This window comes from Hipposideros armiger, unplaced genomic scaffold (genome assembly GCF_001890085.2).
Source record: "Hipposideros armiger isolate ML-2016 unplaced genomic scaffold, ASM189008v1 scaffold_550, whole genome shotgun sequence".
Taxonomy (NCBI): domain Eukaryota; kingdom Metazoa; phylum Chordata; class Mammalia; order Chiroptera; family Hipposideridae; genus Hipposideros; species Hipposideros armiger.
Window position 1 is genome coordinate 936372 of NW_017731900.1, and position 18213 is coordinate 954584.

Consider the following 18213-nt stretch of genomic DNA (forward strand, 5'->3'; position numbering starts at 1 on the left):
CCTCTGTGGCTTCCCCGTGCGCAGCCTGCTTCTCCCAGGTGGGGGCGCCTGGGGCTTACGGTTTGGCAGAAGACCACGTCCCGGCGGTGCTGCAGGCTCAGGTAGGTGGCTATGGTGGGCGCGCTGTCCTGCATAAGCAGGAACACCATCGCCTTCTTGGCCTTGTCGCTCATCATGGCCACACAGTCTGTGAGCGTGGTCAGCAGGGGGTAAAGAGCCTCGCTCCATTCACCTGGGCATGGGGAAGGCGGCGTTTGAGAAGAAACATTGAAGAATGACGTGCTGGAAGTCTATCTAACAGGGTGCCCGTCCCCTATTCTGCCCTCCCCTCCCCACTTTCCCTCTCCCACCCTTTCTTCATCTTCTGCCTCTGCTTGGCCCATGCTCTGGCCTCAAATGACACCATGTTATGCCTGGAAGTGACCCAGCCTCTAACCTGCCAGCCTGAAGCTTTCCAGTAGACGCAAACGTCAGTCCCACTCCAGCATGCTGGCACATGCCTGGTCTCCCAAACCTCTGGGGACTCTACACATAACTACCTTGAGTAAGAAAATACCTAAGCAAGAAAATTATTCTGCTTGCAGGGGCCAAGCCCATTGGACAGGTCTTCCACCAGGGAGAAAAGAGCACCCAGAAAAGTGATGTGTTATCTTGCTTCTCTTGACCCAGCTATCAAGGCAGAGACCCCTGTCCTTACAGAGCAAAGGACAGCCCACCCCTGTTTCACCTTTGGGCAACTGTGCTAAACTCTCCCTTTGCACATCTGGGGGAAAAGACCATTCCACACGGTTTCTGTGTTTTCAGTTCCCAGAACATCCCTTCCTTCTACACTCATGTTCTTCCCCACCCCAGCTTTCCTGCCCGGCTGCCATCTATTTCTAGCTTAGGTGGGGTTTTTTTGTTCATTCTTTGCTGTTGTTGTTTTGGTTTGGTGGGGGGTTTTTTTAGGAATAAAAGGAACCCGTTGACCCTCTATCAAAATAGCTTTTTAAAAGTAGAACCTCAGGGGAGAAAAACAAAGTGAAAGGTATTTTTAGCTTTGGCTTTTGTTTTTCCCTTCCTATTTAGAAGACTATTAAAAGGGAGAAGACATGCCCTCATCAGTTGTATTTTTAACACATCACCACAGCAGAAATAGGAATCTGATCCTCACCACTGGGTGCGCCCACCAGCAGAGGCAGTGGAGTGACGCCGGGCTCTGACAACCAGGATGTCAGCCACAGAACGCCCACAAACGTGAGCAGTGTGGCTGCCAGGAAGGTAAGCACGGTCTTAGAGAAACACAGCAACCTGACTTCAAACTGTGTGCTTAGCACTTTGTTGAGAAATAAATTGAGAGAAATGCCTAAAGCCTGCAAAAGGACTTCCCTATACTCAGAGTTTAGTGGACGTAGACTTTTCAAGTATTTGTAGCATTCAAAATTTGGCAATAATCTAACTGTATATGTAGGCACACTGTAGGTAGACAAGGATTGTATCTGTCATGGAAAAAAGCAGGCTTAAATTTAGAAAGCCTACAGCAGAAAGAGCTTAGCAAATAAATCCTGGTGACAAAGAACATTGGACCAAGGAGCGGAAAATCTGAGTCACAGGCCCTGGCTGCGGCTGAGCACTGGTGGGCCGTGGGCAGGCCCCTCCACCCCTCAGCCGCGTGGGTCCTTCTCAGTAGAATGGGAGAGCCATACTAGGTAATATCCAAGCCTCTTTCTTCCTCTAAAACTCGCAGAGGCCATGTTCTTGTTTCTTTCTCTATGGAATGCATGTCAATTATATTCAGTGACTATCAAAAAGGCCAATGGCAACTAAGTTTTAATAGCCAAATAGTTTGGGGAAAGGTGGGACGTCATTAAGACTATTCTTCACAAAGAGGTAAATGCTCTTAGAGCAAATGTTGCCAATTTGCTGTGCTTTCACACTTAATGTACACATACATATGCAATCAATATGCAAATTATGATCATTTTAACTTGAAAATACTAAAAATATATCAGTGGTCTTATTTGACTAAGCAAGCTCGCTCCATGCAGCAGTTTTGGACTTTGCCGACTTCTCCTTCAAAAACATCCATAGAATAGTGACTCTGTTTTGCTACATTAGAAAAAAAAAAAGAAAAACACTGAAAAAACTGGAGTATAGAAAAAGAATGGTTACAAAGCACTAGACATTTGTCCTGAAGAGGAGATGTAGACCTAGGAGGGGTGAGTCTGACATCAGCCCACAGAAGGGCTCAGATGTGAACATCAGTCACCACCTACGCATTCCCCCTGGCGCTTCACTTTATTTCCGCTTCCTCACTTCATCCACAGGTGGGATTATAAATACAGGTAAGGAAACAGGCTCAGTGAGGCTGAGAATCCTCCCAGACACACAGAAAGACCTGTCACTTGCACACACGTCTGACTGATGCTAAACTGCATGTAACTTCCATGATGTCAGGCTGCTTCTGCTGGGTACACAGTAGGGGCTGGGGGCGGGGGTGATACATTTTGGGTCAATGTGAAGAAAAAAATTAAAAACTTCCAAACAAAGGACCTTTAGTTAAGTGAAGGTAGCTGGGATGTTAGGGTTGGTGAAGGGGTTATGTATACTCTGCTTCCTGCATCAATGAAGTCTAGCTCTGAAAAACACAGCAGTGACTAACAAGTGTCCTTAGTGATGCGGCTGGTTCACTTCGGGGCACAAGTTCCTAATCCGATCGCTAACCTGAAACACTCGCTGACCGGCAGCCAATCCATGGACCATACTTTTGTACTTGTTCCTCATTAATCGGGTAAGGAGGGAGTGGGGAGAGAAAAAGAGAGAGTGTGTGTGTGTGTGTGTGTGTGTGTGTGTGTGTGTGTGTGTGTGTGAACCCAGATTTAATAAAGTTCTGCAGGAAAAGCCAAAGGAACTCCTTCCTGGCAGGGGACCATTTTAGTCCATTTGACATTAACTGTGGACAAGCCACCAGCACTTCTGGAAAGGACACAGCTGACAGACAGCTGAGTTCTAGAAGCCAGGCCCTGCCCATGTGCTGCCTGCCTGCGAACCCACTAGTCTTCCCACGAGTTCTATAAACTTCGGGACACCGAGTGGAGGAGATTCCTGAGCTTCCAGGTGGCAGGTCCCCGACACTGCCACCCCCTTTCCTAGGGGCCCTGACTGCTGGGTGTGATCCCGATTCCACCACCACTCAGGCTCCGGGGAAACCAGCTCAGCATGAAGGCACTGACGTGCCATGGAGGTGAGCTGAGGACAGGAAGCCCAGACACAGAGATAAGGGGCGCCAGGAAAGGTAATGGGGAGGAGAGTCCGAGTGACGACCTGTGCATCTCCCGGGGCCTCAGCGGCCCTGAGGGTCCAGGGGACTGGGGTCAGAGATCCCACAAAAACTTTTTTGGGAAAGAGAAACTGTAAGGGGGCTGAAAGAAAACTGGAGGATATGATGTACCCATTCAGATTTAGACCACTGACAAGCTAACATCGATGGGGCTCTGAGGTTGCGTCCAGTAGCCACCCCATGAGCCGAGCTGGAATCAAGCTGCTGTGCGAGCTGAGAGGCCCCCCTAACACCTGACAGGCAGAGGCTGGTAAATCCCGCAATCACCTGTTTCTTGCCCCCTAGATACAAAGCAAGTGTCCTGCCATCTCACAGTTATATCCAGTCAGAAATCTGTGACCACCAGACGGTCATGCAGCTGTTTTTTGGAGGTTAGGAAAAACAGAGCGTTTGGGGGAGGAGGGGGGGTCTCATGCTCACTCTGGGGAAACAAGCCAATCCGGGAAACTCAATATGAACTAGAGCAGGGGTCGGCACACTTTCTCCATCAAGGGCCAGACAATAAATACTTTAGGCTTCGAAGGCCATGAGGTTTCCCTCACAACTACTGGACTCTGGTACTGCCCACAACAACAGCCAGAGACAATATGTGAACACATGGGCATGACTGGTTTCCAGTAAAACCTTACTGACATGAGCAGGCGCCAGGCAGGACTCGGCTCAGAGCTGCAGTGTGCCAACCTCTGCACTAGAGCCGGAAACGTTTATTTCTACGTGCAAATGCAGCAAAAGTTCCTACCTCCAGCACTAACTCCAACTGAGGCCCACAGCAACGCCTGACAGGAAGCTAAAACTGCATCCAGACTCAGAAGAGAGGGTGCTATGTGGTCACGAATATCACATTTGGGCGACTACCTATTATCCATAGTCCCCTCCACATGACGCTCCTGAGTTCAGGGAAATCACAGGAAGTACCTCTCTGAATCAGGTGGCCCATGTCAGGAAGTTCAATGCACTCATGGACATTAGTCATCTGAAAAGGCTTTAGGATGGGAAAGTGGGGAAAAAAGAAAGTGGCGGCCTGCTTCAGACCACAGTCCCCAGCCCAACAGGTCCCTCACCAAACCTCAGCAAAGTGGCCACATGCCTCACCATGAAGAGACTCCTAAAATAGTCTCCTCACCCTGGGAGCACAAGGTGGTCTCTGATATGCGGCTACAAATGCTAGCTGAGTGTTAAAAAGACACCTGCCGAAGCCTCGAGCGGAAACCACGTACCTGGGCTGGACTCTTCAGGAGGGGGGCTGCAATCTGCACAGAAACGGAGGGCGACATGGATGATTAAGGAGCAGCACACAGTTCAAACAACAACTCAACGCTTAGAGCAACTGCGTCGGCAGCTTGCAGTAAGGTGGCTAACCTGGATAGAGAAGAGGGAGCCGGCCTGCCTCTTCCCCAACAAGTCACACGGGGACGCCCTGGCAGCTCTGAGGCTGCCGAGCCCCCGGTAGCAAATACGGCCCAATTGACAGGCGTAAGTATTCATGTTGCTCACAGGTCAACATGAAATGCTCTTCGGGGATGAGCGCCCCAACATGTTACGATGTGATGAAGTGCCCACGTCCATCACATTGTATGTGGCAGAGCGCCACGCTGACTCACAACATCTGGAAGCAAATTTGAAATGAAAGAAGACTGGCCGGGTCCATAGCGTATTCCCAACGCAGAGCCACCGCCCTGCTGACTGGTGGACCCTGGGCTACAGACTGGCCGCTGAGGTCCAAAGCTGGGACCAGTGATGAAACCATTATACTAGAAACATCTATGCCACACTTTCAAATTTAAGCCAAATATAAAACTTTTATGATTTGGGGGAAGTCTAAAATTGGAATGTCCCTCCAGATCCCTCAAAGAATACCAATTTTAGTTCAGTTTCACCTACATGGAGTCACATTGGGCAGTGCTCATTTCAATTTCACATTTCCCTAAAAAACTAAATTTCCTGGTAAACTGGGTGTGCCACCTAAAAGAAAACAAGTTTAAAAAGGGATCATTTGGAGGAAAAGTTTATTTTATTTTATTGTGCAAACTTTTCAGTTCAAAGAATGTCTTCAGGATAGTGAAATAGGTAGTTTCAGATCCCCAAGAATAGCCAGGACCGGCTTTATGGAGACTTCCACAACTTGTGGAATTGTGCAGAAGGGGTGGCGAGGGATCCTTTCCTTCTAGTCATTTTTCACAATGACTGGCAAAAGGGACAGAAATAGAGCAAAACTGCAGGCCTCTGTGAGCTGCAGACTTCAAGCTCTTCATTAGAGCCCATGGACCTAACAAATGGAGAGACCCCATAGTGTGGAGATGCAGAGGATGATTCTGAAACATCTGACTAATCAGAATCACCCAGGCCTTGAAAAAAAAAATGCATTTCTGCTTCCTCCTAACTCTTCCTCCAAGATTCCAGGTCTGAAGAAGGAGGGAAGTCTGGGGTCTGTTTTTAAAATCTTCTGTGGTGATCCCAGACGGCTAGGTTTGGACCATTTCTGAGAAGGCATCAGGGTTAAACCCAGCCAGGTAAACTCATCTTACAGTCACAGGAAGAGGAAGTGGTCTCACCGAGTACTCCTGGACCAGCTGCTTTTAACTTGTCTTAAGTCATGGAGGCCCTTGAGATCTGATGACCACTACGGACTTTCTCTCATTCTAGCACATAATCCCAGGGCACACGATGCTGGGAGTGACCCACAGACTTCAGATTAAGAACAACCTGGTCCAGGTTTGAATGGCTCTTCGTGGACGAGGAGCGCAAGGGAGTGTGCATGTGGAAGGTAATGGAAGCCACAAATCCTGGCAGGTGGCAGGGGGTACAGAAGGGGTGTGGGGAGCTTGTAGGGAGGGGGAGAGAGAGGCTTACAGAGCCTCTGTGGTTCCAGCTGTCAGGGACTTGTCAGTGGGTCCTGCGGAGCCCTGGCCCTGGATGACCCCTGCCCTCCAGACAAGGTTCTGATCATGTCTACAGGAAGGCGAGCTGAGAGGCAGGGCAGCTCCTGGGTGAAAGATGAAAACCAAGGACCCAGGATAGGTACAGAATTGGAACAAAAAGTGACGATACCTTTCAGAGAGGCACGGAGTTGTCCGTGTGTAATAAATAACACGGCATCAGGTCAAAACAACAGTAACATGGAATGGTCTAAAAAGTCATGACAGAGCCCAGCTCTGGCCCCTGAGCACATGAGGCTGAGCAAAGTACGCGGCTCACAGTCTTTACAAGCAAAGCCCTAACCATCATAAATATATGCTCATTTAAATAACTTTAAAACTGCATTTAAATTTGTCTGTATTTGAACAATACAATATGTGCCTAGAAAAAAATGACATTTGAGTTATGGATACAACAGTACTTCTGATTAAATAAACTCTTCTGCATTTAAAAAAATCCAATAAATTACTTTTTGTATCTGCAGAAAAAATTTAAAAGTACAAGCAAGACAATATTAAAGAGAAACGAGCAATGAACTTTCAGAAACTTTTAAAAGAAACACAAACAACAAATGAGAACACGAACAAAGACAAAGTAGGTCCATGAATCAATCACAGTTTGGGGAACTGAAACTAATCCCTCAGGGATGGAAGAGTGGAGGAGTGAACACTGTTGAAACAGAGGCTCAAGTGTGCCCTGGAGACACACTGCAGGCAGATTAAGAAGGTGCAGGAAATCTTACAAACTGAGGAGGATTTATCAAGAGGCTGTGATACAGAAAGATTCTGCCTTGAATGAAAGTTGCCCAATCCAGAAATTAATTACAGGTCCTCACTGTAGGAAGCCTAACCCTGGCACACCTGGGCCTTACTTCCTACAGCTAAACACCCCCAAAGGAGAGAAAAAAGGAAACAGAAAAGAGGTCTGCAGCCAGCTGTCAGCTGCCGGCCTTCTTAACCCTTGCAGCTCTTACAGGACAAGGCATGGGGCCCTGAGCTCTAGGGACCAGGGAGACGCTTTATGAGAAAGCGCGCATCCCCCGCCTGAAGGCTGGAAACAGGGCCAAGTGTCTGGTTACACTCTATGTCTCCGCAGACAGGAGACTCCGAAGTGTGCTGCTTTGTGCCAACGTCCTACCAATCACTGAGAGGCCCCACCTTGGAGGTGGTGACAACGGAGAAACCTAATTCAGTCCCCAGGGGCACAGGACTGGTGCCACCACCAGGCTGAGTCACCAACACGTCCCAAGGCAACGTGCTTCTGCTGGATGGGCAAGCCCAACCAATGATAACCAGCCTCAGGCAAGCCCACTAGGCCTGCTAACAGCTCTCCTCCAGCTGGGGCCCCTGCACCGTTCCTGGTGCAGCACACAGCCTCATCAGAAAGGAATCTGCACTTTTGCCTCCTCCAGGTTCTCAGATTGGCTCACAAACCAGAAAAGCCCAGGAGCCCAATCCTCACTGTGGCGGGAGCGTGACCCAGGAGGGCCCTGACAGTCTGCCTTTGCCAGACAAGCGGATGCACACGCGGGCTCCAGGGGCATGAAGCCCAGGGGCCTCACGCCTCACTGCGGCTGCTCCAGGACCTGCAACACCCTGCCCTGCCCGACAGACCTCCCTGCAGTCTGCGTGGGAAGGAGAACACGGAGTAAGACACAGACAGACAGACAGATGCAGCAGCGTGAGGTGGAGGCAGCGAGCGGGTAGGCGTGGATGCATACGCACATGTGGTCAGGTGAGGATGGCATGCAGCGGTGGGCGTGGTGGAGGGGCGTGGTGAGGAGGGGGCGTCACAGAAGGAGTGCTCCGGCCTGATCCAGTAGGCGTGGCTGTTCCGGTTACCTTTCTTGCTGGTGCCGCTGCCCGCACCGGGGAAGACATCCTCACAGCCCTCGCCAAGCAGCCGTTCCTTCTGCAGCAGCTTGTCCACCCGCTGGATGATGCACTCCAGGCTCTTGTCCACATTCAGCCACACTTTCTCCTTCCAAACCAAGAGGGCTCATTTGGGTCAGCTCCCCAACGAGAAAGACAGAACAGAACACAAACGAAACGCTCCCCCATCAACCCCACCCCGGCCACCGTGCTCAATAAAGCACCACAGGATTGATCAACATCGATGGGATTCATAATTCCCCAAATAAAGGTAAAGCTGCATTTTCTTTTCAAAAATGAGTCAATGTCCTGTGGTTACTGTTTTTAAAGTTTGGGAGCCATTCACTAGTAACTGTCAAGGAGGCCAAACAGGACTTGGCAGTACCTCCCAGCGCTAAAAGAAGGGACACAAAGCCCAGTGCACCAGCGATGTCCCCTCCTCCCTCCGCTGCAGACCTACAACATCACACCACAGGGGACTGAGATCTCTTTTGGATGGAAGAGAATGGAAACAGCTGATGACTTCAGGTGGGGGGTGGGAGGACGTGAGGGAGGGCTGGGGTCACACAGGGTGCCCAAGCGCTTCGCTGCTAACTAGTATAATTCAGGACCTCGCAGAACTGCCTCTAAACAGTCATCCCCATAAAAAACAAAACGAGTTGTATGATACGTCCCCTCCCTCAGGAGACACAGATCTGTTCTCAGGGACAATTCTGTGAGGAAACAACAAAATAATGCGATGTCAGAGCAGCATCTTCCAAATCCTCACCAGCTGCCGTGGCACCTGAGTGCCCACAGCTGCACTTGTACCAAGAGCAGGGGGGCTGGCCCGACAGAGACTGAGGGGCAGGGGCAGGGGCGAGGGTGACAGGGAGAGCCAACTCTGAGACCGGCCCGCCCACAGGAGCCCTGCTCCTGATGGACACAGGTAAGGAAATACCATCTCCCTCCCTGAATCAGGTGGCCCCGGAGCCACCCAGGAAGGAGACTTGGGGTTTGTCTGCAGAGCTGGCCCTCCAGGCCCCTCTGGAGGGAGAGGCTAGTGAGAGGCTTCATGTTTTCAACCCAATCTCAGCAGCAGGAGGGGCCGTGGGCAGCAAACTCACCCACTCCTCCTCGTGCCAGTCCACCTGCAGAGAAGACCGGCTGTTCCTGCCTGTCCACCTGGCCATGAGGGTGTCCTGGTCATTCCTGAGCATCACCTGCTCCTCCTCGGTCGAGGTGGGGGAAGCCTTGGAGGCGATGTAGTCAGGCCGTGCAGCGTTCAGCCCATGGATGGAGTTGGCCAGCAGCTTGCAGTCGCAGACGGTGACCAGCTGCCGGGTCTGCATGCACGCACACACCCAGGCTGCTGAGCCCCAGCCCAGGGTCTGCATGGCCTGTCCTCCCCAAGAGCCCAGCACCCCACCCTCAGCACAAACAACTCAGAGCTGCAGCCCTCAGGACGCTGAGCTTACAGGCTGCCACATAACCGACCTGGCCAAATCTCTGCAAGAATTTTTCCCAGCAAGAAGACTGGAGAACACAAGGAAGACGAGGGGAGGCAGAGAAACCTCTGACAGTCTTTGACCCCTGCCTGCCTCTGAGGCTGACATTGCTCAAGGAAGGGCCTGAAGAAAGCCCAGTGTCCCACCTTTCGAGGACTTCCTGAGCCGTCCCCTCTAATTCCAGGGTGTAGGATTACTGTGGTTCAGTCACTGAAGCCTTATCTTGTTGCACCTAATACCTGAAGCCCTGGGCTCTGGGCAGAGGGTTCCTGGCACAGCACCCTGGTTCTGGGGAATTCTGCATGCAACAGGGGCCTTGTGGCTCGTCATTTTACTTCTGACAACATCTCTCTTTTCCAAGTGGACCTAATCCCAGCTCTCAGTCTTTTTGCTGGTGAACACATGTGAAGGATAGAACATGCTCTGATCAGGAACAGCATCTCACCCCAGCAAAGCGAGTGTGACGGGGGAAGTATGATCAGAATCTCTGAGCATGCGTGTGCGTGTGTGTATATTGAGAAACTGAGTAGTTTGAAACAGCATCACCCATCAAAAGGATCTGATATATCTGCACCCCCCGGTAGGGACGTATATTTATAAATTTATATCAGGATCAGATTAGTTATTTAGAGGCTGGTTTACTGATTTTACATAAGCCAATAAAATTTATCTTGTCTGTATACTAGCTCACTTTCTTTTTTCGAATTCCAAGTACAATAGAACAGTGGCACAAATATGCTGAGTAGGAAGTTACCAAGAAAGCCGTGGAACGATCCCAGCCTTAATGGTGACCCCCGTGGACTTGCTGGGGGACACATCTGCCTGAAGCAGCGGCTGGTGTCACAGCCCTGGGCTCTATCCTTGGCCTGCCCCATCCAGCTCTGTGACCATGAGCAAATCACCAAACATCCCTGGGCCTTGTGGGAACTGGATCTGAAGCTAGGTCTTCAGGGTCACCTCAATGTCATTCTTGGTGTGGACAGCTTTGGGTACATACAAGGTGTCCCAGTGTTTCCAGAAACCCAAGGGAGCCCCCCACACACACACAGCAGGGCAGCCCCTCCTACCTTGTCTGCCAATATGGCGAGAGTTCTTTCAAGGCCAGTGGCAGACCTGTCCTTGGCCGCCCTCGAGAGCCGCTCTGCATAGTAACTCACTTGGGTTTTCAGAGTGTTGATCTGGGCGATGATCTCCTTGGCTCTGACGATGTCCTGTGGTATGTAGATTATGGACTGGCAGCTGGATGAGGTACTAAAAAGGATAAGAATGGACTCTAAGGGGCTCTCTTGAATCAAAGAGGATGGTGGCACCCTCCCAACCCCAGCCCACGACCAACACAGAATAAACCATTCTGTCACTCAGGACATTTTCCTGGACTGGGCTAGCTAATGGTGGGCAAAAGTAAATTTCAGGAGGCACTTTCTGTCTGGACGGCAGCAGTTTGAAATATGAAAATGCAATGAAGCCTTTTATCTACATTTGTCTATCTGAATTTATACCATGTGTATGTACATCATGAGCAGATGTTAAAGCCGGTAATTACCCAAATGCTCATAATCGTTTACCTAAGAACCTCACCTGTCAACTTCTAAGCAGGATTTAAGCAGAGACATGGGGTCTGCTGATACTAGAAGGGGTCAGTTTATCACAGTGGAGGGGGAGACTGCCGCCGGTGCTGGGCTTGGTCGAAATGACCCTTGGTGTTCTCATTTGGTCAATCGGGGCATTAGACCTCCTGTGCACACCCCCACAGCTCTTCTCCCTCCCATGTCTGACCCCAGCAAGTCCCCCTAAAACGGGCTTCCTTCCCTGCCCCCTGCTCCAGGATTTCCCATCTTTGAAAATTAATGCTCTAACAGAGGAGAAGGGGGTGGAGACTATGCCAAGCCAGAGGCCAGGCCTGGACTCCTCAATGGCTTTGAAAACCTGGTTCTTCCTCCTTGCCCGCCTCCTCGCCACCAACAGCATGTGCATCTTGGGATTGGAGGTCAAAGCTATGGCTCAGCCACTGCCCAGCACAATCACAGGCTCTGGAGAACCAGGTCTGTGGGCCCAGCTACATGGGGCCTGGCCGGCACACTTGGCCCTTCTAGAAGAAGATGGTAAATTGTGTGTCTCCCAGCTAAGATCCCAAATCAATCCAATATTATAAATTGACTTTTCAGGCCATGTGAGGAAGCCAAGGGAAGTGGGCAGGGGAAGTATAAGGCGCCAATGAAAAGGTCTCTCCCACAGTGTGAAGTCGTGTGCTCTGACTGGAGTGGGTGTCCCATCCTTCATGGAATGGGGGGCCCTGACTGGTCCCCTCACAGCCACCCTTTGAGTTTGGGGGAGGAGGGAGAAGGTGGAGAGCCACAGCCTCCATCACCTTCCCTGGGGGTGGGGGTGATATGGGCAGGGCTAAGAACCTTCCTCGATGGGCTCTTTCCAGGGTACCCTGAAGGTGGATCACCAAGAAACTGCCCTGCCCGTTCCTTTGATGGACTATGGGGTGAGCATGCAAAAAGCAAAGCCCAAAGCACCCCAGAAAGAAACCACACCCAGGCCCACACACAATGAAAACGATGGATGTGCCCAAAGCCCATGCAGCAGACTGTGCTTAAGCCCACGTGGTCCCACAAGGGTCATTCCATGCACGATGTGCACACAAGGACTTTCCAATCTGCAATCACTCTTCCAAATGAATAGCTGCCACTTAAGACGTTTCCGTCTCAAAAATACAATCTCAAAATAGAATTGAAAAATCATGTCCTCTTCCCAGGCCTCGATATTCAGAGCACACATGTAGTGTGTGCCACATGGCTGTGTGCACACCAACGAACACACACCCTCACCCACGCCTGAGAAGAGCAGCACCCCACTCACCCTGTCCTTACAGGCCACGTCCTAATAATAGTAACCTGGGCCTTATGCACACGAAGGATACGAATAGATTTCAAAGAGCTGCGGTTCAGGGCTGATCATGAATATATAAGCATGTGGGCTCAACTGCCTGGTCCCGAAAATGGGGAAAGCTCAGGAGGCCTCAGCTGGGAGGGGTGTTCCTCAGGACTTCCTGCTGTCACAGGTTCCCCGCAGAGCCCTGACATCTCAGGCAGGGCCCAGCCACAGCCTCTGAGTGTCACCAGCCCCAAGAGGGCAGCGACTCCAAAGTGCCTCTGGGGCGTGTCACCCAAAGAAGCACCACTGCAGAGCCCCAGTTCTGGACATGACTGGGGGGCCTGGGGCAGCAGTGGGGACCCCCAGGCAGCAGACATGATGGTTTCTGGCTGCCACTATTTGGTGGGAAAAGTCACTTGGTTATTGTAATTCTTGGTAAAATTGACACTAGTAACACTGTTTTAAATATGTATCAACTAAGGGCCCGCCTAGTGGCTCAGCTGGTTAAGAGCCTGCTCAAGAGTGCGAGCTCTGAGCAATAGGGTCGCCAGTTCGATTCCTGGCCTGAGCTGAGCAGCCACTGAGCTGCCAACAGGTGGCAGGATGGCTCAGCTTAAAATAAATGAATAAATGAATAAATGAATGAATAAATAAATACATCAATAAATAAATAAGCATCAACTACTCAGTATCGTGAAAACATAAGCTGGCTTCCTTCCCGGAAGGTGCGATGGTGAAGCAGAAACTGAAAAGCCCCAGATTCTTATAAAAGAAGCCAGAAAGGGGTTCCAGACTGCACCAGTGGCAGGACTTGACACACCAGCATCACCGGGCACTTGCCAGCCTGGCTCTTGTCATCCTGGGAGACACAGCACCGGGTCTGCTCTGAGTGAGCAGAGCAATGCACTAGCTGCCCGATTTAAAAGACAGAGCAGTAGACTGGAGGTTGGCTATTCATTATCAAAGAACATTGCAGTTGGAAGGGACAGTTGTTTACAAGGCTGTAACTAGAAGCCCACAGGGGCACCAAGGGTACAGCACCTCACAGGGGAGGGGACAGCACAGGCTTTCTCTGCATGAGAGTGAGACCCAGACAGACACTCTCTCCACAGACAGAAAACTCACCAACACTCCTCAAAACTGCTAAAGAAAAGAACCAAAACAAAATATTAGCAGTTGTTAGCAAACCCCAAATGCAAAACAAAAATTAAAAAGCCAAGTTATCTTTTGTCAAAATACTTGAATTTATTTGTCGAGAGACGGTTAACTTATGATCCCCACGTGCTTGTTCATCACAGCCACGTCAGGGGCTGTGCTCACGCCCAGGGAGACATCCCACCGGCGGGCAAGTTACATCTGCATTTAAAGGAGAGTACCAATGATGAAAACCATTCCTACAAATGCTTTCAGGACATGAGTAGGAAATAAAAACATATATTTGAAAACTACCTCAGAGGCATTTTGGGGCTAAGAAGTTCTTAAGATGACACGCAGAGTGATCAGGTATCAGCAGGACGACCTTCCTGGGACAAGGATAGCCAGGGGCACCCCCCTTGACTGGCTTTCTCCTCCGGGGCCCCCACATCACCCTCAAAATGCACACTCACACTCCACACAGACCCATGCAATGGCGCAACAGACACACGATCTCCGCTGCCTGTGTAGAGCTGTGGTGGGAACAGGAAGCCTCGTCCTTGTCACAATGCCCAGAGGAACACTAGAGCCGGTGAGTCCTCAGGCGGGTGGGGCACCTGGCTTATTTGCACAGGGGAGAGCCCTGGGTGGGGATGAATCAAGGTGGAGCAGGCTGTCTGTGGGCCTCTCAGAGAATACCACCCCCCTCACCCAGGCCAAAACTCCCCTTCCCCATGTGACCCTTTCTTGTTCCTCCTCCTGTCTCCAAGACTTCCTGGGCTCAGGGCACCCTGTGCATACATTGGAATGGTGACTTCTCACAGGGCACTCTCTTCTGCCCACCTGGTCCCCCTGGTCAGAAACACTTCTAGCTGCATCCCTGACCCCCTCATCCCACTGGTCAACCACTGCACCTGACCTTACCCCTCCCTCGCCCAGTCTGATGTCACGTTCCTCCAGCCATGTCCTGACACCCGGCCACAGAAGCACAGAGCCAGGCTAGGACCCCCTTGGCTCCGGCACCTGCGAACGCTCCCCACCTGACCACGCTGTCGGGCTCTAGTGAGGTTCCCTGCGCCTTGGCCTGACCTGCCCTCAGACCATCCCACGCCCAATCAATAAGTCTGACTTCTCAACTCCACATTCTGCGAGGCTGTTTCGGCGAAACTTCAGCTCTTTCCTTCCCACCTCTGAAACCTCTGTGTCACCCCCAGTTTCTTCTCACGTCCCTTCTAGGACCAACTGCCTGGTCCTGGCCCTTGCCATCTTCTCCAGAACCCGCTCCATCAATGTTCTCGTCCATCTACCTCATTTGCTTCCATCTTTTCTCTCATCCTAAACACATGCTCACATCACAATCATCCTCCCCAAACAGCAGACCTTCGAGCTACTTCCTGTTTCCTGGTTCAAAGATCTTACAGGACCATCTATATTCATTACCTCCACATCTTACACTCAGATCCTTTGATCTATTTAAATCCTGACAGTGACATTCTGGAAAGTCACCACTGCCTCCCACGTATCCGACACTCCAGCATGCATTTTCAGCTCTCTCCCGACCAGCCCGGCTCTACTGTCCACATTACCCTCTGCTTGCTTGCTCCCCAGCATGGCACTGCTGGCTCCAGGGGGTGGTGCACACGTGTCTGTTCTCAGGCAAGGCCCGAAGCCCCTCAGGGCCAGGCCTAGATCTGTCAGTCCTGCGTCCCTGGTCACCAGCGCCCCCCTGGCTCCTCTCCCCGAAGCACTGGGTCACCGGGCCTCGGGCCGCACCTTACTGCGTGCTCCACGCTGCCATTCCCCACCCTGCTACCCGGTGATTTCCTGCTCAGGACAGTAGCTCCATGTAGCCTCTTGAGCCTTTTTAAAACTGGGAACGTTTATCATGGTTGTCCCTCAGGAAAGTAAACAGTCTCTCTCAGGCTGCACACTTTGTGATGTTCAGCTGACTGACCAGGGACTTTCAAGGACAGCCAACCCAGCAGTCCAATAAGACAGCCACCAAAAGCACCACTTTCAAGGTGGATTTCAATTTGTAGGGACAGGACCACTGATCAGGTGCTGTCATTACCCCCACTTCAGTCACACACATACAGCAGCACAGGGTTCCTAGGCAGCCCCTCTCCCACACAAAAGCAGACTGAATGGCTAGATGTGTTTGTGGTCATATTTTGATTTTTTTTTTCTAGGAAGCATCAGACAGACAGCTGTACAAGGACCACAAACAGCCCCCAAGAACTTACTGTTTCTTAGTCTCTTCAAATTTGTGCAGCTTTTTGCGGAGGCCTCCTGACTTAAAACCTTGGCAGTGTGCTGCAGGCGCCCCGATGGTGACAATGTCGTAGCTCTGATCTGAATGACAGAAAGCTCTCCTCCGTTACTCTGGGCTCGGGCCTGTGGACGAGCCAGCTACAGGGATATGCACACAGCTCTGGGTCCTGCCCCTCCGCCCAAGTCCCGGCAGCCTGTGGTTCCCTTAGTCCCATAGCCTACATGGTCCGAGGGCCTCTGGAGCCCAGCACCACCATTTCACAAAGGGGGTTCTATACGTCCCAGGGTGGAGCCACACAGGGCTGGAAGCAGCTACCCAGCAAGGCTCAGCTCCCCTGCTCCCCTTCTTCGGAAGTATGACTGACGGGCAAGCTGGACAGAGGAGAAACAAAGAGGCAGGGACTTGTGCTCCTTAACGAAGACCTGACAAGGGTCCTGTGACGTGTCTCTTATCCGAGCTGCCCAGCAGAACACATGGGGAAGGCTGGGACAGATGTGGGGCAGCTCGGGGGCCAAGCCCACAGGGAGAACAGCCGTGAAACGTGACTCAACACGACAAGCAGAAAAAGAGTTACCTGATCCTCCATCGTCCTGAACTCTCATCCTCTGTATGTGCAAGTTTGTGGGAACAAATTCCAACTTCTTATCTGCTTTCAAACTGCTTGCTTTAAATGAGGGACCTAGAAAACGGAGTATGAGAAAACGAAGGTCGTCAACAAGTGTCCCACAGTCATGAACGGCAAGGAGAAAAGGGGTACTTTCAGGGTGCTGCTCAAAAAGCAGGTATGTGTGGTGGGGCCTGGAAACGGAGCTGCCCGAGAGCACATCTCACTTCCAAAGAGCGGGTGTGTGAAACACTGACAGGAGGGCCGCTCGCCAGCCAGGAGACTCCTTCTGGGTGCTTGGGTGGCGAACGGAGCCAGGTGGAGGCAGCTTCAGAAGGCGAAGGTGACGATGCCGTGCCTTCCCGTGACTCAGCTCTCCACTGAGGGGCCTGACACACAGAGGGGGCTTTGTGCAGCACAACAGCAGCAGCACTACAGAAAGCACTGGGCCCACGCAAGGAACTGCCTGTGCCAACTCTAGAGGCCGCCATCATCCAAGATCTAAGAAACTGGTTCCTAGAACAACACATTTCAATTCTGAAAAGTGATAAATGGTGTGCTCATCATCCCGGGTCTAACATGATGCACAGATGCTAAACACAAACTTAAAACCTATTCCCTTGTATGCGCTTGGGTAGTTAAGGAGGCTGGACCAAGTTTTGTAACAAATATCTACCATCTTACTTCTATAGTCAGAACCCATTACTAATTAAATGAAGAACTCCGTGGCTACAAAAGAAAGGGATTACAAATTACACTGACACTCAGAAGGGCAGGAGAAATAAACACTGCTTCTAGTGAAAAGAGGTAAATTTATTTTGCCAGTACACAAAAATACAGGCCAGCCGTTCTTTGTTCTGCACTTTCACAGGAGACTGTTTGTTCACTAGACACTTAAGGGGTGGCCCAGGGACCAGCAGCGCTGGTAGTCCAGAGTCTATCAGAACTGCAGAATCCCAGATCTGCTATTAACAAGACCCTCTGGGGAGTCAGACACACAGTGATGTTTGAGAAGCTCTGCTCTAGAAAACGCAAAGCTGTGTGGATGTCAGATTTCCCCAGAGAACAGGTATTCAGCATGGGCAGGTCCCTATGTTCCTTTAGGCAAATGCTGTCACTTCTTTTAGACACACACTTAGATCCAGCCTTCAGATCCAAACCAAGTCCAGGGCACCATCATCTTGAACGTGGCTTCTTCTCAGCCACGTTCCTGGACATGTTCACATGTTCTATGTCAAAGCTACATAAAGGGCTTATGATTTTCTTTAAACCTGGAAATTTCATTATGGAGAGGAGGGAAAAGTCTAAAGATAGAGAATAAAGTAATGAAAAGCCAAAAAACCCATTCCATTTGGAATAAAAAGGGAATGAGTTAAGAATAGTCTTCTAAACTGCCCCTGAGAGTGGTCTGAAAATCAAAAGGCATCTTTCAAGAAGAAAAGGTGAGGTGTCTGTATTTCACTTTCCTTTTTAAGCCTTAAAATGGAGAGTTCCATTCAGACAATTTATATGTTTAGTAAAAGTACCACTGAATATTTAAACTGGAGAATCTAGAAAACCACTTTGTCTCACAGCAAGCAGCCTACATCCTTTTGGTCATTTCACAGACAGACAATAGACTAAGGTGAAGAAATAACATGAACAGCCTGTGATTTGGTCTCTCCTAAATTTCATCCCACAGTGGCTGTTTCAGCACATGACACCATAGAAGAAATTTTCAATGCAATTCA

At 50.6% G+C, this 18213-nt stretch overlaps 1 protein-coding gene across 1 annotated transcript in view; it reads right to left on the reverse strand.

The window, feature by feature from the left end:
- INPP4A (inositol polyphosphate-4-phosphatase type I A) overlaps window positions 1-18213 on the reverse strand; it is a 54942-nt gene that overhangs the window by 18682 nt on the left and 18047 nt on the right. The window contains exons 10-17 of the mRNA XM_019669200.1: window positions 16454-16677; window positions 15851-15959; window positions 13599-13613; window positions 10661-10844; window positions 9213-9431; window positions 7960-8215; window positions 4537-4569; window positions 60-232 (exon numbers count right to left, since the gene is read on the reverse strand). Coding sequence (XP_019524745.1) covers window positions 60-232; window positions 4537-4569; window positions 7960-8215; window positions 9213-9431; window positions 10661-10844; window positions 13599-13613; window positions 15851-15959; window positions 16454-16677 — 1213 coding nt within the window. The remainder of the gene's footprint in view (window positions 1-59; window positions 233-4536; window positions 4570-7959; window positions 8216-9212; window positions 9432-10660; window positions 10845-13598; window positions 13614-15850; window positions 15960-16453; window positions 16678-18213) is intronic.